This window comes from Rhinoraja longicauda, chromosome 2 (genome assembly GCF_053455715.1).
Source record: "Rhinoraja longicauda isolate Sanriku21f chromosome 2, sRhiLon1.1, whole genome shotgun sequence".
In the NCBI taxonomy this organism is placed as follows: domain Eukaryota; kingdom Metazoa; phylum Chordata; class Chondrichthyes; order Rajiformes; family Arhynchobatidae; genus Rhinoraja; species Rhinoraja longicauda.
Window position 1 is genome coordinate 6,337,918 of NC_135954.1, and position 21,271 is coordinate 6,359,188.

A 21,271-nucleotide genomic window follows, 5' to 3' on the forward strand; every position below is an offset into this window, starting at 1 on the left:
AATGAGAAGGACCAGTCACGGCAACGACACGTACATGATTCTCACTTAAGTTGGGCCGAAGGGCCTGTTTCCACGGCTTATTGCTCGATGACTCTAAGTTTCAGCTACTTAAAAATGGACAAGCAAAACACCAGTAGTTTAAATGCCCTGCTGGTATTGCCAAAATAGTTGACACCATGTTTATACTGGCACATAAATCAAACAGATACAAAACTGGCTACGGCCTGATTATTTATACAGGGCCAAGGAGACAAGCAGATTGCATTTGTGGATTCAGCTCATACAATCTGCAGCCCATACTCCGATGCTGAGAACTGGAAATAAGGAACTTTAGATGCCGGCTAACACACAATAGGACGCAAAGTGCTGGAGTAACTCAGCGGGTCAGGCAGCATCCCTGGAGAGCACGGATAGGTGAGGTTTCACAGAGTGCTGGAGTAACTCTGCGGGTCAGGCAGCATCTCTGGAGAGCGAGGATATGTGACATGATGGCCGGGCCACTTTGGAAGGGTCCCGATCCGCAACGCCACCTACCCATGTTCTCCAGATCTCTCTCTCTCTCTCTCTCTCACCCTAGTTCTCTGACTACTTTCACTGTCTTCCTGATCGGATTTTGCTGTTTGCATGCCTCATTGTCACCTTCCCCTTAGCCAGCCAATAATGAGCCATTCTACATTACTCTTTTGATCTCTCGTTTTCACACCTTACCCTTCCATATCTCTGGTCTCCCTCTCCCCGACTCTCAGTATGAGGAGTCTCGACCTGAAACGTCACTTCTCTCCAGAGATGCTGTCTGACCCGCTGACTTACTCCAGCGTTTCGTGTCCATCTACGGTGTAGACCAGCATCTGCTGTTCATTCCTACACACGCTGCCTGGTCGCCTGAGTTACTCCAGCACTTTTGTGTCCTTCTGAGAACTATATTCTGCATTTTGTTGGACACTTTGCCAACTAACCATTACAGGAACTGAATGCATGACCAAAAGGACACACAGGGTGCTGGAATGACTCAGCTGGTCAGGCAGCATCTCTGGAGAACGCGGGCGGACAAGTGATGTTTCAGGTCGAGACCTTTCCCCAGACCGATGTTGCCTGACCAGCTGAGTTTCTCCAGCACTTTGTGTCTTTTTTTGTAAACCATCATCTGCAGTTCCTTGTTTCTACATTTTTCTGCACTCTGTGGCTTGGCCTTTGCTCTGTCTATAGTCTTTGCGTTTGACTTGGGTGTATTTATGTATGACATATCTGATCGGTTTGGATAACTTGCGGAACAAAGGTTTTCACTGTACCTCAATACATGTGGCAATAATAAACCTAAGTTCCAGTGTGGAAACGCACACCTCCAGATTCAGGAACAATAGACAATAGACAATAGGTGCAGGAGGAGGCCATTCAGCCCTTCGAGCCAGCACCGCCATTCAATGCGATCATGGCTGATCACTCTCAATCAGTACCCCGTTCCTGCCTTCTCCCCATACCCCCTCACTCCGCTATCCTTAAGAGCTCTATCCAGCTCTCTCTTGAAAGCATCCAACGAACTGGCCTCCACTGCCTTCTGAGGCAGAGAATTCCACACCTTCACCACTCTCTGACTGAAAAAGTTCTTCCTCATCTCCGTTCTAAATGGCCTACCCCTTATTCTTAAACTGTGGCCCCTTGTTCTGGACTCCCCCAACATTGGGAACATGTTTCCTGCCTCTAATGTGTCCAATCCCCTAATTATCTTATATGTTTCAATAAGATCCCCCCTCATCCTTCTAAATTCCAGTGTATACAAGCCTAATTGCTCCAACCTTTCAACATAGTTTCTTCCCAACTGTTATCAGGCAACTGAACCATCCTACCACAACCAGAGAGCAGTGCTGAACTACGATCTACCCCATTGGAGATCCTCGGACTATCTTTGATCAGACTTTACTGGATTTATCTTGCACTAAACGTTATTCCCTTATCAAGTATCTGTACACTGTAAACGGCTCGATTGTCATCATGTATTGCCTTTCCGCTGACTGTTTAGCACGCAATAAAAGCTTTTCACTGTACCTCGGTACACGTGACAATAAACTAAACCGAACTGAACAATGTGTAGGAAGGAAATGCAGATGCTGGTTTATGGCACAAAAAGCTGCAGTAACTCAGCGGGTCAGGCAGCATCTGTGGATAAAAAGAGCTGGTGACGTTTTGGGTCGGGACCCTTCTATACTCAAACCCAATACTGAGAAACAACCTTATAAAATAACCATTTGCATATGGCCTTAAGTTTAGTTTCCACAGGGTGAAATACTTGAAGGTAGGCACAAAGTGCTGGAGTAACTCAGCGGGTCAGGCAGCATCTCTGGAGAGAAGGAACTTGACTAATGCTTGACTAATCTTCTGGAATGTTTTGAGGGTGTAAATAGGAAAATGGACAAGGAAGAGCCAGTGGATGCAGTGTACCTGGACTTTCACAAAGCTTTTGATAAGATCCCACATAGGAGATTAGTGGGCAAGATTAGAGTATTGGGGGTAGGGTGCTGACATGGATAGAAAATTGGTTGGAAACAAAGAGTAGGGATTAACGGGTCCCTTTCAGAATGGCAGGCAGTAACTAGTGGGGTACCGCAAGGCTCGGTGCTGGGACCGCAGCTATTTACAATATACATTAATGACTTGGATGAAGGGATTAAAAGTACCATTAGCAAATTTGCAGATGATACAAAGCTGGGTGGTAGTGTGAACTGTGAGGAAGATGCTATGAGGTTGCAGGGTGACTTGGACAGGTTGTGTGAGTGGGCGGATGCATGGCAGATGCAGTTTAATGTGGATAAGTGTGAGGTTATCCACTTTGGTGGTAAGAATAGGAAGGCAGAGTATTATCTGAATGGTGTCAAGTTAGGAAAAGGGGACGTACAACGAGATCTGGGTGTCCTAGTGCATCAGTCACTGAAAGGAAGCATGCAGGTATAGCTGGCAGTGAAGAAAGCCAATGAAATGTTGGCCTTCATAATAAGAGGAGTTGAGTATAGGAGCAAAGAGGTCCTTCTGCAGTTGTACAGGGCCCTAGTGAGACCGCACCTGGAGTACTGTGTGCAGTTTTGGTCTCCAAATTTGAGTAAGGGTATTCTTGCTATTGAGGGCGTGCAGCATAGGTTTACTAGGTTAATTCCCGGAATGGCGGGACTGTCCTATGTTGAAAGACTGGAGCGACTAGGCTTGTATACACTGGAATTTAGAAGGATGAGAGGGGATCTTATTGAAACATATAAGATTATTAAGGGATTGGACACATTAGAGACAGGAGACATGTTCCCAATGTTGGGGGAGTCCAGAACCAGGGGCCACAGTTTAAGAATAAGGGGTAGGCCATTTAGAACGGAGATGAGGAAAAAAAAATTCACTCAGAGTTGGAAATCTGTGGAATTCTCTGCCTCAGAAGGCAGTGGAGGCCTCTTTTCTGGATGTTTTCAAGAGAGAGTTAGATTTAGCTCTTAGGGCTAACAGAATCAAGGGGTATGGGGAGAAGGCAGGAGCGGGGTACTGATTGTGGATGATCAGCCACGGTCATGTTGAATGGCGGTGCTGGCTCGAAGGGCCGAATGGCCTCCTCCTGCACCTATTGTCTACGTTTCTAAGTTTCTAAAAGCGAGAATGATCCAAGAAGGCAACGTTGGCGGATTTACAAGATGATCGGATTCCTCCCGCCATCAACGGCAGCTGTCCCATTCCAGCCTCTCAATTAATAAACGTGTAGGGTTAACTCGCTCCGAGTAGCCTGGACTTGTCTCGTATGAGTTCAACATTGTAATCCGTGTAGATTTAGGTCAATGAAACAGCTGTAATATCCTTTCAAAACAAATCCACAATCTGCTTACATTTTCAGAACATTAGGAATCCAAAATGCACAACGGCTTCTTCAGCATCCCAGACAGCCGCCATCCTGCCTCACTTCAACAGCTTTTCTTTAGGGACCTTCCCCCGCCCATCCACAAATCTCGCACCGCTCGAGATTTATTATCTCTTTTTATTTTTAAACTGCCATAGAGGTAGTGGAAGCAGGGACTACGGTCAATAGACAATAGGTGCAGTAGTAGTCCATTCGGCCCTTCGAGCCAGCACCGCCATTCACCGTGATCATGGCTGACCATCCACAATCAGTACCCCGTTCCTGCCCTCTCCCCATATCCCCTGACTCCGCTATCATTAAGAGTATCTATCTCTTGAAAGCATCCAGGGAATTGGCCTCCACTGCCTTCTGAGGCAGAGAATTCCACAGCTTCACAACTCTCTGACTGAAAAAGTTTTTCCTCATCTCCGTTCCAAATGGCCTACCCCTTATTCTTAAACTGCGGCCTCTGGTTCAGGACTCCCCCGACATCGGGAGCATGTTTCCTGCCTCTAGCGTGTCCAATCCCTTAATAATCTGAAATGCTTCAATAAGATCCTCTCTTCCTTCTAAATTCCAGTGTATACAAGCCCAGACGCTCCAGTCTTTCAACATACGACAGTCCCGCCATTCCGGGAATTAACCTTGTGAACTTACGCTGGACTTCCTCAATAGTAAGAATGTCCTTCCTCAAATTTGGAAACCAAAACAACACACAGTACTCCAGGTGCGGTCTCACTAGGGCCCTGTACAACAGCAGAAGGACCTCTTTGCTCCTATGCTCAACCCATCTTGTTATGAAGCCCAACATTCCATTAGCTATCTCCACTGCCTGCTGTACCTGCATGCTTAGGTCATAAGGAATATGAGAATTAGCCCATTCGGCCCATCAAGTCTATTCCACCATTCAATCATGGCTGATCTATCTCTCCCTCCTAACCCCATTCTCCTGCTTTCTTCCCATAACCTCTGACACCAGTACTAATCAAAAAAGAAGACTATTTGCAACTTTTAAGGAACATAGAAAAATAGAAAATAAGTGCAGGAGGAGGCCATTCAGCCCTTCGAGCCAGCACCGCCATTCATTGTGATCATCCACAATCAGTATCCCGTGCCTGCCTTCTACCCATATCCCTTGATTCCGCTAGCCCCTAGAGCTCTATCTAACTCTCTCTTAAATCCATCCAGTGATTTGGCCTCCACTGCCCTCTGTGGCAGAGAATTCCACAAATTCACAACTCTCTGGGTGAAAACGTTTCTTCTCACCTCAGTTTTAAATGGCCTCCCCTTTATTCTAAGACTGAGGCCCCTGTTTCTGGACTCGCCCAACATTGGAAACATTTTTCCTGCATCTAGCTTGTCCAGTCCTTTTATAATTTTAGATGTTTCTATAAGATCCCCTCTCATCCTACTAAACTCCAGTGAATACAAGCCTAGTCTTTTCAATTTTTCCTCATATGACAGTCCCGCCATCCCAGGGATCAATCTCGTGAACCTACGCTGCACTGCCTCAATTACAAGGATGTCCTTCCTCAAATTAGGAGACCAAAACTGTACACAATACTCCAGATGTGGTCTTACCAGGACCCTATACAACTGCAGAAGAACCTCTTTACTCCGATACTGAAATCCTTGTTATGAAGGCCAACATGCCATTAGCTTTCTTCACTGCCTGCTGTATCTGCACGCCAACTTTCAGTGACTGGTGTACAAGGACACCCAGGTCTCGCTACACCTCCCCCTTACCTAACCTAACACCATTGAGATAATATTCTGCCTCCTTGTTTTTGCTGCCAAAGTGGATAACCTCACATTTATCTACATTATACTGTATCTGCCATGCATTTGCCCACTCACTCAACCTGTCCAGGTCCTCCTGCAACCTCCTAACATCCTCTTCACAGTTTACACTGCCACCCAGCTTTGTGTCATCTGCAAACTTGCTAGTGTTGCTTCTAATTCCCTCTTCCAAATCATTAATATATATGGTAAACAGTTGCGGCCCCAACACCGAGCCTTGCGGCACTCCACTCGCCACTGCCTGCCATTCTGAAAAGGACCCGTTTACTCCTACTCTTTGCTTCCTGTCTGCCAAACAATTTTCTATTGGTTGTAGTAGACAGGTAGACAGGTACATGGATAGGACAGGTTTAGAGAGATATGGGCCAAACGCAGGCGGGTGGGACGAGTGTAGATGGGGCATGTTGGTCGGTGTGGGCAAGTTGGGCCGAAGGGCCTGTTTCCACGCTGTATGTCATGTAGTGGAGGGGAGGGGGGTGGGGGGCTGGTGTAGTGTAGAGTGGAGGGAAGGGAGAAGAGGGTTGGAGAGGGAGTGTTTTAGTGAAGAGTTTCCAGAGCCTGAAGCTCACCCAACCTAAATCTTGGTTGTATTTATGTGTCGTATATCTGGTCTGTTTGTATAGCAGGCAAAGCAAAGCTTTTCACAGTGTAGGAAGAGGCTGTGCAGATGCTTGTCTAAACCGAAGATAGACACAAAATGCTGGAGTAACTCAGCGGGTCAGGCAGCATCTCTGGAGAGAAGGAATCGGTGACATTTCGGGTCTCGACCCTTCTTCAGACGGGTCTGCTGGAGAAGGGTCTCGACCCAAAACGCCACCTATTCAAGTAACCATTGCTTTCCCTCTCTCTCCATTCCTCCCCCATCCTCGTTCTCTGACTAGTTCCACTGTCCTCCTGACTAAATATTACTGACTGTATGCCTCGTTGTTATGTTACCCTCAGCCAACAAGGATCCATTCTACATTTTCCTTGGACAATCGTCCCCTTTGATCTGTGTTTTCACACCTTAACCTTCCATCTCTCCATGTCTCCCTCTGCCCTGACTCTCAGTCTGAAGAAGGGTCTCGACCCGAAACGTCACCCATTCCATCTCTCCGGAGATGCTGCCTGAGCCGCTGAGTTACTCCAGCATTGTGTGTCTATATTCATTGTAAACCAGCATCTGCCGTTCCTTCCAACACACGCTGCCTGATCGCTTGAGTTACTCCAGCACTTTGTGTCCTTCTGAGAACTATATTCTGCATTCAGTTGGGACACTTTGCCAACCAACCATTACAGGAACTGAAAACATAACCAAAGGGATGCATAGTGCTGGAAGGACTCAGCTGGTCAGGCAGCATCTCTGGAGAACGAGAATATGTGACGGGGCATTTCCCCAGACCGATGTTGCCTGACCCTGCTGAGTTACTCCAGCACTTTGTGTCTTTTTTTTATAAACCAGCATCTGCACTTTCTACATTTTTCTGCACTCTGTATCTTGGCCTTTGTTCTATCTATTGTCCTTGAGTTCGACTTGGGTGTATTTATGTATGACATATCTAGGGTTGCCAACTGTCCCGTATTAGCCGGGACATCCCGTATTTTCGGCTAAATTTGTTTGTTCCGTACGGGACTGCCCTTGTCCCGTATTAGGCTTGGACGGTGCTGTAGGCCCGAACACTGTAGGCCCAGACACTGTAGCCCAGGGGGCTGCTGTAGTCCCGGACACTGTCTAACGGAGGTTGCGTAGCAACCCGTCTCCTGGCCCGAGCGGCCGCCATTGGTGGAGCGTCAGCACGTGGCCGCTGTCTGGGTGAGGTCACGTGGGGCGGTGACGTCACCCTTGAGGAAGTTGGCAGCCCTAGACATATCTGATCTGTTTGGATAAAATAAATCAGTCTGAAGAAGGGTCTCGACCCAAAACGTCACCCATTCCTTCTCTCCAGAGATGCTGCCTGACCCGCTGAGTTACTCCAGCACAATGTGTCTTTCTTCATACTTGAACAATTCAATTAACTATTACAATGATGGGGCCATTATCTTATTTCCGACATACTTTGATGTGCATGAAGAGCATTTCTTATTATCCCACAGCTCCTAAATGGCTCCATTAGCTACAAAACACTGAAATATTTCCGTGTCATGCCAGTATTTCTTTCTCCTGTTCAATTTATTGAGAGGAGAGGCAAAAAGCATGCAGGTACTGCAGGCAGTGAAGAAAGCCAATGGAATGTTGGCCTTCACAACAAGAGGAGTTGAGGATAGGAGCAAAGAGGTCCTTCTGCAGTTGTACAGGGCCCTAGTGAGACCGCACCTGGAGTACTGTGTGCAGTTTTGGTCTCCAAATTTGAGGAAGGACATTCTTGCTATTGAAGGAGTGCAGCGTAGGTTCACTAGGTTAATTCCCAGAATGGTGGGAATGTCGTACGTTGAAAGACTGGAGCGACTGGGCTTGTATACTTTGGAATTTAGAAGGATGAGAGGGATCTCATTGAAACATATAAGATTATTAATGGATTGGACACGTTAGAGGCAGGAAACATGTTCCCAATGTTGGGGGTGTCCTGAACCAGAGGCCACAGTTTAAGAATAAGGGGTAGGCCATTTAGAACTGAGATGAGGAAAAACTTTTTCACTCAGAGAGTTGTGAATCTGCGGAACTCTCTGCCTCAGAAGGCAGTGGAGGCCAATTCCCTGAATGCATTCAAGAGAGAGTTAGATATAGCTCTTATTGATAGCGGAGTCAGGGGGGTATGGGGAGAAGGCAGGAACAGGGTACTGATTGTGAATGATCAGCCATGATCACGGTGAATGACAGTGCAGGCTCAAAGGGCCGAATGGCCTCCTCCTGCACCTATTGTCTATTGATCAGGCAAGGGGAGAAAAGCCTCTCTCCACGAATTAGATGGTGCTGGCTTCCAACGTTCCTCTTGCCCATTAAATGATTGGACTTTAGACTTTCCTTTGGATTCAGAGATACAGCTCGAAAACAGGCCCTTCGGCCCGCCGACCAGTGAAGACCCCGTACACTACCTACACACACACACAGGGGACAATTACATTTTTTTTTAACCAAAGCCAATCAACCTACAAACCTGCACGTCTTTGGAGCATGGGAGGAAACCGGAGCACCCGGAGAAAACCCACGCTGTCACGGGGAGAAACGTGCGAGGCTTCCTTCCCGCCGGGCCGCGGCTGTGGACGGGGAAGGTGGCGGGAGGTCTTTATGGAGGCGTCTAAAGATGGATGACCGCGGAGAAACCCGGCTCGGAGCCCGGCCTGGCGGGACTGGCGGGTCGCAGGAGCCCGCGGACAACGCCGGCACCTGGCTGTCGGGAGAGGACCCGGCAGCGATAGTGGAGAGGCCGGCGCGGTGGCCAAAGATGGTGCCGACCGACGGAAGAGGCGGGCACGTGAAGTGGGGGGGGGGGGGGAGTCGGCGGTGGTGATGCCACGCGGTCGACGGCCGATGAAAGCGGGGGGGGGGGGGGGGGGGGTGGCGCCGGGAGGGAGGGAGGGAGGGAAACAATCAATGGGGACCCAGCTTGGGGGAACCGCTGTGGGGGGAGGTGGGAGAACAAAGGGGGAGCCGGCGTATTTGTAACTTTGTAAGCGCCGTAGGTGGCCGCTATTTGTACACATTGCGTATGAAGCAAAGAATCTCACTGTGCCTCGTCACGTGTGACAATAAACTCTTCCAACTCCGTACAGACAGCACCCGTAGTCAGGAAAGAACTCGGGTCTCTGGCGCTGTGAGGCAGCAGCTTAACACTCCCTCCCCAGAGAGGAGAGTTCACCACCTCTGCAGCCCTGCCTAATGGGCCTCTCAAGGATAAACCTACGTTGAGGTAACTAGAACAGCATGGTGGCGCAGCGGTAGAGTTGCTGCCTCGCAGCGCCAGAGATCCGGGTTCCATCCCGACTACGGGCGCCGTCTGTGCGGAGTTTGTACGTTCTCCCCGTGACCCGCGTGGGTTTTCTCCGAGATCTTCGGTTTCCTCCCGCACTCCAAAGACGTGCAGGTTTGTCGGTTAATTGGCTTGGTGTGAATGTAAATTGTCCCCAGTGTGTGTAGGATAGTGTCATTGTGCTGGGATTGCCGGTCAGCGCGGACTCGGTGGGCCGAAGGGCCTGTTTCTGCTCTGTATCTCCAAACTAGACTAAGCAGATGGAACTGATTTAAGAACAGAGTCGCCCCACTGGTCCTCCTGATGCACTCTCTCTCTTCATGCAACACTACTCTTTCCAACTGAGCAGAATTGCTGACAGTTCATAAACATATGTGCTAACTTCCCGATCCTCTAATACATCAGGGTTTGGTTTTGCTCATGAAAGCCATGCTCGCTACCAAAGGAATTGGCACGCTTCCCATTGCTGTTTAGCTTAACTCAGGCAGCATCTCTGGAGAGAAGGAATGGGTGGCGTTTCGGGTCGAGACCGTTTCATCAGAGTTCTTCAGTCTGACGAAGGGCCTCGACTCAGAAACGTCACCCACCCCTTCTCTCCAGAGATGCCTCCTGCCCCGCTGAGTTTATTCCAGCTTTTTGAGCCTATCTTCGATTTAAACCTGTGTCCGTACTTCCTTCCTGCAGATTTAGTTTAGTTTAGTTCAGAGACTCGGCACGGAAACAGGCCCCTTAGCTCACCGAGTCCGCATTGACCAGCGATCCAAGCACATTAACACTATTCTATACACACTGGGGTCAATTTACAAAATTTCACCGAAGCCAATTAACCTACAAACCTGCACGTCTTTGGAGTGTGGGAGGAAACCGAAGATCTTGGAGAAAACCCACGCAGTAGACAATAGACAATAGGTGCAGGAGTAGGCCATTCGGCCCTTCGAGCCAGCACCGCCATTCAATGTGATCATGGCTGATCATCCACAATCAGTACCCCGTTCCTGCCTTCTCCCCATACCCCCTGACTCCGCTATCATTAAGAGCTCTATCTAATGTAAGAATATAACTGCAGATGCTGGTACAAACTCTATCTCTGGAGCTCTATCTCTATCTCTCGAGCTCTATCTAGCTCTCTCTTGAAAGCATCCAGAGAATTGGCCTCCACTGCCTCCTGAGGCAGAGAATTCCACAGATTTACAACTCTCTGACTGAAAAAGTTTTTCCTCATCTCTGTTCTAAATGGCCTACCCCTTATTCTTAAACCGTGGCCCCTGGTTCTGGAATCACGGGGAGAACATACAAACTCCGTACAGACAGCACCCATAGTCAGGATCGAACCCTTCGTCTCTAGTGCTGCAAGGCAGCAACTCTACTGCCGCACCACCGTGCCACCCCTAAACTCTAAACGACAAGGGAACAACTTGGCAGGATATTCACCATCAGCTTAGCCCCCAATCCTCTGCCAAATACACAGTGCAATACCTAGTTCAATATCACCACAGACAACGTACATCCTTCACAGGACGTACAATACAGCACGAGAACAGGCCCTTCGGCCCACAATGTCTGTGCCGAAAAACATTTAGTGAAAGATAACGTCCAGTATAGTCCAATCAAAAATAGTCCGAGGGTCTCCAATGAAGTAGATAGTAGATAGTAGCCCAGGACTTTTCCATCAGTTTACTTTAGAGATATAGTTTGGAAACAGGCTCTTCGGCCCATGTTGACTTTCAATCATCCTTTAGGCTGTGCAAATACAAATACAACTGTACGGAAACAAGGCCTTTCGGCCCAACGGGTCAGCATCCACCAGCGATCACCCAGTACACTAGCGCTATTCCACACACCAGGGTCAATTTACAGCTTATTCCCGAAGCCAATTAACCTACAAACATGCAGGTGTTTGGAGTGTGGGAGGAGACCGGAGCACCCTAGTGACCCTAGTGCGTGTGTAGGATAGTGGATCGCTGGTCGGTGCGGACGGACTCAGTGGGCCGAGGGGCCTGTTTCCGTGCTGTATCTCTAAACTAAAATAAATCTATTTCACCTTCTCACATCTGCTCTTTATTAACATCTCTCTTCACGGTCGACCAGTTCAGAGCTTATCACCAACAGCTGCGTGGAATGGAATGATATCAAACCGAAACCAAACAACTTTCTTCACTCTAATCTTATCCAAATTATTTAGTTATTTGTGGGCTGGCTAGAATGGCTTCTAAAAGCTTTGTTGTGTCATCGAGCCATATAGTGTGGAAACAAGTCCTTCGGCCCAACTTGCCCACACTACCCAACATGCCCCAGCCACACTCGTCCCATCTGCCCACATTTGGCCCATATCCCTCCAAACCTGTCCCATCCGTATATACATGTCTCCTAAACTTTGCAATAGTCCCTGCCTCAACTACCTCCTCCAGCAGCTCGTTCCATACACCCACCACCCTTCGTGTGCAAAAGTTACCCCTCAGGTTCCTATCAAATCTTTCCACCCTCACCTTAAACCTATGTCCTCTGGCTCTCGATTCCCTTACTCTGGGCAAGAGACTCTGTGCGTCCACCCGATCTATTCCTCTCATGAGGTTTTTTTAACCTCTGCAAGATCACCCCTCATTCTCCTGCGCTCCAAGGAATAGAGTCGTATAAGATTCTTATAGAGACGTATAAAATTCTTACAGGGACGTATAAAATTATAAAAGGACTGCACTAGCTAGATGCAGGAAAAACGTTGGGGGGAGTCCAGAACCAGGGGCCGCAGTCTAAGAATAAAGAGGAGGCAGTTTAAAACTGAGGTGAGAAAAACCCTTTTCGCCCAGAGAGTTGCAAATTTGTGCAATTCTCTGCCACAGAAGGCAGTGGAGGCCAATTCACTGGATGAATTTAAAAGAGAGTTAGATAAAGCTCTACGGACTAGTGGAATCAAGGGATATGGGGAGAAGGCAGGCACAGGGTTACTGATTGTGGATGATCAGCCATGATCATGATGAATGGCGGAGCTGGCTCAAAGGGCCGAATGGTCTCCTGCACCTATTTTCTATGTTTCTACGTTTCGATAGCTCAGGCCCTCGAGTCCTGGCAACATCCTACAGCATTCCTGGGCACACATACTTTCATTTTTATCTCATACCAGTTATCACAGTTTAATATCACTGTGATGAACTTAAAACTTAATGCCTCTCTCTGTAAACACTACCAGCAGCTGTATGTTCTTGGACCCAGGAAGGTACCAGGGCAAAAGGGACAAGGTGAAACTATATTTACCAAATCTAAGTAGTATAAGAAAATAACTGCAGATGCTGGTACAAATCGAAGGTATTTATTCACAAAATGCTGGAGTAACTCAGCAGGTCAGGCAGCATCTCGGGAGAGAAGGAATGGGTGACGTTTCGGGTCGAGCCCCTTTTTCAGAAGTCTTCAGAGTCTGAAGAAGGGTCCCGACCCGAACATCCCCTATTCCTTTTCTCCAGAGATGGTGCCTGACCCGGTGAGTTACTCCAGCCTTTTGCGTCTCTCTTCGGTAGGGTTGCCAACTGTCCCGTATTAGCCGGGACATCCCGTATTTTGGGGCTAAATTGGTTTGTCCTGTACGGGACCGCCCTTGTCCTGTATTAGGCCCGGGGGCGGGGGCCCCGGATACTGTAGGCCCAGACACTGTAGGCCCGGGGGCCGCTGTAGGCCCAGACAGTGAGTGTGTTGGAGAGCGGGGAGCCAAGTGTGTTCGTCAAACGGAGGTTGGTCATTGGTGGAGCAGGAGCACGTGGTCACTGACTGGGTGAGGTCACGTGGGGCGCGGGGCGGTGACGTCACCTTTTGTCCGTTATTTGGGAGATAGAAAGGTGGCAACCCTAATCTTCGGTTTAAACCAGCACCTGCAGGTCCTTCCTACACTTCACCATATCTAAACATAGACATAGAAACATAGAAAATAGATGCAGGAGTAGGCCATTCGACCCTTCGAGCCTGCACCGCCATTCAATATGATCATGGCTGATCATCCAACTCAGTATCCTGTACCTGCCTTCTCTCCATACCCCCTGATCCCTTTAGCCACAAGGGCCACATCTAACTTCCTCTTAAATATAGCCAATGAACTGGCCTTAACTACCTTCTGTGGCAGAGAATTCCACAGATTCACCACTCTGTGTGAAAAAAAACGTTCTCATCTCGGTCCTAAAAGACTTCCCCCTTATCCTTAAACTGTGACCCCTTGTTCTGGACTTCCCCAACATCGGGAACAATCTTCCTGCATCTAGCCTGTCCAACACCTTCAGAATTTTGTAAGTTTCTATAAGATCCCCCCTCAATCTTCTAAATTCCATAAACTGTGAAGAAAGGCTAAGATGGCTGCTGTTGTGACATTCCGTTTAGTTTTAGTTTGGTTGTAGAGATACAGCATGGAAACAGACCCTTCAGTCCACGCCGACTGTCCTCACCCATTAACCTTTAGTTCTTTGTTATCCCCATTTCATAAGTTATAGGAACTGAATAAGGCCATTCGGCCCATCGGGTCTACTCCGCTATTCAATCATGGCAGATCTATCTTTCCCTCTCAACCCCACTCTCCTGCCTTCTCCCCGTAACCCCTGACACCCGTACTGATCAATAATCTATCTTTCTCTCCTTTAAAAATACCCACTGACTTGACCTCCACCACTGAGTCCACATCAACCTTCAATCACCCCGTAGACTAGCCCTATCCTACAGAAACTAGCCCTATCTTACAGAAACCAATTAGCCTACAAACCTGCACGTCTTTGGAGCGTGGGAGGAAACCGGGAGCGCCCGAAGAACAACCAAACGGTCACGGCGAGAACGTACAAACTCCGTACAGACAGCACCCCCGTAATCAGGATTGATCCCGGGTCTCTGGCGCTGGAAAGCAGCAACTCTCCCATTGCGCCACCGTGCCGTACAACGAGTGCTCCGGTTTCCTCTGACATTCCAAAGACGCGCAGGTTTGTAGGTTAATTAGCTTCTGTAAATTGTCCCTAGTGCGTAGGATAGAACGATAGTGTGTAGGGGATTGCTGGTCGGCGCGGACTCAGTGGGCCAAGGTGTCCACTTCCACGGTCACACCTCTAAACGAAACTAAAGGGGGTGTTTGTAGTTCATTACAAATGCGATGCAGCACGGTGGCGCAGCGGTAGAGTTGCTGCCTTACAGCGAATGCAGCGCCGGAGACTCAGGTTCGATCCTGACTACGGGCGCCATCTGTACGGAGTTTGTACGTTCTCCCCGTGACCTGCGTGGGTTTTCTCCGAGATCTTCGGTTTCCTCCCAAGACGTACAGGTTTGCAGGTTAATTGGCTGGGCAAATGTAAAAATTGTCCCTAGTGGGTGTAGGATAGTGTTAGTGTGCGGGGATCGCTGGGCGGCGCGGACCTGGTGGGCCGAAGGGCCTGTTTCTGCGCTGTATCTAAATCTAAATCAAAAAAATTATTTCAGTGATACACAAGATACAATTATCCAGCCAGCTTCTTTAAAATGGACCAAGTATTTTCATCCTATCATTATTCATTTCGATATCTGTCACGGAATGAAGTCATATTACTTGTCACCAAAATAAAAATGTTCCAAATGTCCTTTTAATTTCCCGTCATGAGAATTTCCTGACTGCACCAACCACATACAATTTAAAGAGGGATGCCAGTTTAGTTTGTCGGTGGCACGGTAGCGCAGCGGTAGAGTTGCTGCCTCTGCTCAACAAGAATAGTCAAAGGCTTGGATAGAGTGGGTGTGGAGAGGATGTTTCCACGAGTGGGCGATTCCAGGACTAGACAGTCATAGCCTCAAAACTAAAGGACGTTCTTTTGGGAAGGAGAAGAGGAAAAATGTCTTTAGTCAGAGGGTGGTGATTCTGTGGAATTCTTTGCCACAGAAGGCTGTGGAGGCCGTCAGTGGATATCTTTCAGGCAGAAATGGAGAGATTCTTGATTAGTACGCGTGTCAGGGGGAATGTGGAGAAGGCAGGAGGATGGGGTTAGGAGGGAGAGATAGATCAGCCGTGATTGAATGGTGGAGTAGACTTGATGGGCCGATCCAGTCCTATTCCTTGTGACCGTATGACCTCACAGCTCCAGAGACCCGGGTTCGATCCCGACTACGGGTGCTGTCTGTACGGAGTTTTTATGTTCTCCCCGTGACCTACGTGGGTTTTCTCCGAGATCTTCAGTTTCCTCCCACACTCCAAAGATGTACCGGTTTGTAGGTTAATTGGCTTGGTATAAATGTAAATTGTCCCTAGTGTGTGTAGGATAGTGTTAACGTGCGGGGATGGCTGGTCAGTGCGGACTCGGTGGGCCGAAGGGCCTGTTTCCGCGCTGTACTCTAAACTAAACTACACTAATCACACTCTATATTGGTACCAATAATACATCATGTGAGCACGGGATGTTAACCCACTAATTCCTGGGATCATTCCCGTAAACCTCCTCTGGACCCTCTCCAGAGCCAGCATATCCTTCCTCAGATATGGGGCCCAAAGTTGCTCAAAATGCGGCCTGACCAGCGCCTTATAGAGTCTCAGCATCACATCCCTGTTTTTGTATTCTAGCCCTTTTGAAATAAATGCCAGCTTTGCATTCCCCTTCCTTACCACCGATTCGACTTGCAAATGAACGTTTTGGGGAATCCTGCACCACCACTCCCTAGTCCCTTTGCACCTCCGATTTCTGGATTCTCTCCCCCATTTGGAAAATAGTCCACGCCTTTATTAGCATGCAACAAAAACCTTTCACTGTAACTCAGTATACATGACAATAATCTAAACTCAAACTATCACTTGCCAGGCTTTGTCCCGTCTCCCCCTACTACAATCAGTCTGAAGAAGGGTCCCGACCCGAAACTTTGCCCATCCATGTTCCCCAGAGATGTTGCTGAGTTACTCATGCATTTTTTATTTGGAAAGAGGAGATGCCTGGTTAATTTGTCCCATGCCAGCACGGGTTATCATGAACTGTGGCCCCGGGGACAATAGTTCAGTTTAGTTTATTGTCACATGCACCGAGGTACAGTGAAAAGCTTTTGTTGCGTGCAAACCAGTCAGTGGAAAGATGATGCATGATTACAATCGAACTCAACTCAACTGACCCCGCCGACTGGACAAAGCCATTTTCAAGAGAATGGATCCTCAGCAGGTGCAACATTCATTCAGCAAGTTAAACCAATATCCTTGGCAAGATATCCACCACCCACTCACCTCTTTCTAATCGGCCCATCTTCGTTGTCCGATGAGCTCGTGTCGTTTCCGTCTCCTTTCTGTGATGCGTTTGACCCGTCCTCTTTCCCAACTCCAACTCCCGCCTCGGGCAACGGTATGGCTCCATTAGTGGAACCGTTGCTGAGAGAACCTGCAGGGGCCAAAGGACTACGGCGTCAATAAATGATACTAGACCATAAAACAATGTGGAGAGAAAACATGCACACTGCACCAATTTGCAAGTTGGCCGTTTATTACTGTCGTGCCTAGGGTTTCCAACAGTCCCGTATTAGCCGGAACATCCCGTATTTTGGGCTAAATTGGCCTAATAGGGGGCCGCCCTTGTCCCGTATTAGGCCCGGGGGGGCGCTGTAGGCCCCAACGCTGTAGGTCCCGACAGTTTAGGTTCCGACACTCTTAGGTTTCCGACATTTTAGCTCCGGACAGTCTAGGTCTGGAGGCCTTGGCACCGCCTAACGGAGGTTGCGTAGCAACCCGCCTCCCGGCCCGGGCGGCCGCCATTGGTGGAGCGGGAGCACATGGCCGCTGGCTGAGTGAGGTCAAGTGGGGCACCGGGCATTGACGTAACCTTGTCCCGTATTTGGGAGTGAGATGGTTGTCACCTCTGGTCATGCCATAGAGTGATGCAGCATGGAAACTGGCCCTTCGGCCCAACATGCCCACACCGGCCAACATGTCCCAGCTACACTAGTCCCACCTGCCTGCGTTTGGTCCACTTCCCTCCAAACCTGTCCTATCCATTGTATCTGCCTAAATGTTTCCTAAACGTTCCGATAGTCCCTGCCTAAACTACCTCCTCTGGCAGCTCGTTCCACACATACCCACCACCCTTTGTGTGTAAAGGTTACCCCTCAGATTTCAAGAAAATCTTTCCCTCTTCACCTTAAACTCTGAGGAGCCTCCTCAGAAAGTACAGCCGGCTCTGTCCCTTCTTGTACAGGGCCTCAGAGGGCATAGGTTCACTGGTCAAGAGAGAGCTAGATAGAGCTCTTAAGGATAGCGGAGTCAGGGGGTATGGGGAGAAGGCAGGAACGGGGTACTGATTGAGAATGATCAGCCATGATCACGGTGAATGGCGGTGCAGGTTCGAAGGGCCGAATGGCCTCCTCCTGCACCTATTGTCTATTGTCTATTATCAGCGTTCCTGGACCAGCGGGTCAGGCAGCATCTCTGGAGAACATGGACAGGTGACGTTTCACAGAGTGCTGGAGTAACTCAGCGGGTCAGGCAGCATCTCTGGAGAACATGGATAGATGACGTTTCAGGTCGGGACCCTTCCAGAAATATCTCGCTCCAGGTGAATGGTGCATCTGTGCACTTTCTTGGGTTATTCCTTGCAAATTATTTTTGCTCAGCAATTTGGGTGTGCACGGTGGCGCAGCACTGGTAGAGTAGCTGCTTTACAGCGCCTGAGACCCGGAGCGCTCCTGACCACGGGCTCTGACTTTACAAAGTTTTGACGTGCTGCTTTTCCAGTAACCCCCGCGTAAAACATGAGGTACCAATACTAGTTCTAAAAACACTGAATTCCTTAGCGCAAAACACATTTTTGTACAAAATCATGAGAGGAATAGATCAGGTAAACGCACAGAGTCTCTTGCCCAGAGTCGGGGACCTGAGCACCAGAGGACATAGAATTAAAGTGAGCGGGGAACGATTTAATAGGAACATGACGGCTAGGGTTGCCAACTTTGTCACTCCAATCAGGGACAACAGGCGACATCATCGACCCGCGCCCCACGTGACCTCACCCAGCCAGTGGCCACGTGCTCCCGCTCCACCAACAGTGGCCACCCAGGCCGGGAGGCGGGTTGCTATGCAACTTCCGTTAGGCGGCGCCCGGGTCTCTGAGCCTACAGCGGCGTCCGGGCCTACAGTGTCCGGGCCTACAGTGTCCGGGCCTACAGCGGCCCTCGGGCCTACAGCGTCCGGGCCTACAGCGCCCCCCCCGGGCCTAATATGGGACAAGGGCGGTCCCGTACGGGACAAACCAATTTAGCCCAAAATACGGGATGTCCCGGCTAATACTGGATAACCCTAACGACGGGTAACCTTTTCACGCAAAGCATGGTGGGTGTATGGAATGAGCATTCAGAGGAGGTAGTTGAGGCAGGTACTATCGCAACGTTTGAAAAACAGTTAGACAGGTACATGGATGTGACAGGTTCAGAGGGAGATGGGCCAAATGCAGGCAGGTGGGACAAATGTAGATGGGACATGTTGGCCGGTGTGGGCAAGTTGGGCTGTTTCCATGCTGTATGTTCAAAGCCAAGTGCTTGTATATTAATAACTCCAATACTAGTTTAATAAAGCCCGAACTCTTTAGCGCAAAACGGATTGGTGCCAGGATTAACATGACAGCAGCTGGAAAGTCTAAGCTGCATGCTTTATCCTTAAAATATGCAATCGGTGAAAATGTTTCGGCGAACTTGAACACGCACACGAGCACCGAGGACATTTGCCAGGTTTCTACAAGAAAGGGAACCCAAGCGACCGAAAGTAAAGAAAACAGAAGCAGATGGCGTTATTCTTCACAGCATTCGCAGCCAGAGCGACTTCCCAAGGAGATGCAACTGAAACTAAACGACCGCTATGTTTTACCGAGCGTCGATCTGTGTGCAAGAAGTCACGCTAAGATAGGTGGAGGGGCAGGCAGTGGGGAAGAAGTAAGGACTCTGTAGAAGGACTTTTTTTAGTTTAGTTTAGTTTAGAGATACAGCACGGAAACAGGCCCTTCGACCCACCGGGTCCGCGCCGACCAGCTAGCCCCGCACATTCACACTACCCACTAGGACCAATTTTTACATTTACCAAGCCAATTAACCTACAAACCTGTACGTTTTTGGAGTGTGGGAGGAAACCGAAGATCTCGGAGAAAACCCACGCGGGTCACGGGGAGAACGTACAAACTCCGTACAGACAGCACCTGAGGTCGGGATCGAACTCGGGTCTCCGGCGCTGCATCCGCTGTAAGGCGGCGACTTTACCGCTGCGCCACCGTGACTCGGACAGGTTAGGTGAGTGGGCAGGGAAGTGGCAGATGAAATTCAGTACAGCAAAGTGCAGAGTCATGCATTTTAGTAATGAGAAGATAGGCGTAATTATTTTCTAAATGGGGAGAGAATCCAGAAATCGGAGGTGTAAAGAGACTTGGAAGTGCTGGTGCAGGATTCCCAAAAACGTTAATCTGCAAGTTTTTAAGAGAAAAAACAGAGAAAAAACTTTCTCACCCAGAAAGTAGTGAATTTGTGGAATTCTCTGCCACAGAGGGCAGTGGAGGCTGATGCACTGGATGAATTTAAAAGAGAGTTAGATAGAGCTCTAGGGGGCTAGTGGAATCAAGGGATATGAGGAGAAGGCAGGCACAGGTTACTGATTGTGGATCATCAGCACTGACCACGCTGGCTCGAACGGCCAAATGGCCTCCTCCAGCACCTATTTTCGATGTTTCTATGTTTCTGTGTTAAGTTAAATCGGTAGTAAAGAAATGCTAGCATTTATGGGATCAGGAGGCAGAGATCAGTCGCGATTGAGTGGCGGAGTAGACTCGATGGGCCGAATTCTACTCCTATAACTTGTGAAGTCAAATTGGAGATGAGTGAAGCTTCAAAACGAATCAAGACCTTTCCGTCTATTGGATTTAATCTTTTACGGGGGAAACTATCGAGTTACGAGGCAGCGCAAAGCACATCAGTGCCATCCAGAGCAATGTTGACGGTATGCCGTCCCCGCTGAAGGTTCCCGAGACGCGCCACAGAGCCGAGAGCGGCCGTGCCGCCAGCAACCAAGAGGGGCCCGGCGAGGAGGGCGCCAAGAACGAAGGTTTGCAGGGTAATTGGCTTCTGTAAATGGCCCCCAGTGTGTAGGATAGAACTAGGGTGATCGCTGGTAGGCGCGGACTCGGTGGGCCAAAGAAGGAATGGTATTCCAAATTTGAGGAAGAATAGACAATAGACAATAGGTGCAGGAGGAGGCCATTCGGCCCTTCGAGCCGTCACCGCCATTCAATGTGATCATGGCTGATCATTCTCAATCACTACCCCGTTCCTGCCTTCTCCCCATACCCCCTGACTCCGCTATCCTTAAGAGCTCTATCCAGCTCTCTCTTGAATGCATTCAGAGAATTGGCCTCCACTGCCTTCTGAGGCAGAGAATTCCACAGATTCACAATTCTCTGACTGAAAAAGTTTTTCCTCATCTCAGTTATAAATGGCTTATTCTTAAACTGTGGCCCCTTGTTCTGGACTCCCCCAACATTGGGAACATGTTTCCTGCCTCTAACGTGTCCAACCCCTTAATAATCTTATACGTTTCGATAAGATCCCCTCTCATCCTTCTAAATTCCAGTGTATACAAGCCTAGTCGCTCCAGTCTTTCAACATACGACAGTCCCGCCATTCCGGAAATTAACCTAATAAACCTATGCTGCACGCCTTTAATAGCAGCTCGGGAGAGAAGGAATGGGTGACGTTTCGGGTCGAGACACCTTCTTCAGACTGAATGTCAGGAGAGAGG

The 21,271-nt window shown here is 48.9% G+C and overlaps 1 protein-coding gene across 2 annotated transcripts in view; it reads right to left on the bottom strand.

Moving 5' to 3' along the window:
- jarid2b (jumonji and AT-rich interaction domain containing 2b) overlaps nt 1-21,271 on the bottom strand; it is a 308,818-nt gene that overhangs the window by 107,786 nt on the left and 179,761 nt on the right. For both annotated transcript variants that reach the window (XM_078414548.1, XM_078414558.1), the window contains one exon: nt 16,736-16,886. In XM_078414548.1, coding sequence (XP_078270674.1) covers nt 16,736-16,886 — 151 coding nt within the window. The remainder of the gene's footprint in view (nt 1-16,735; nt 16,887-21,271) is intronic.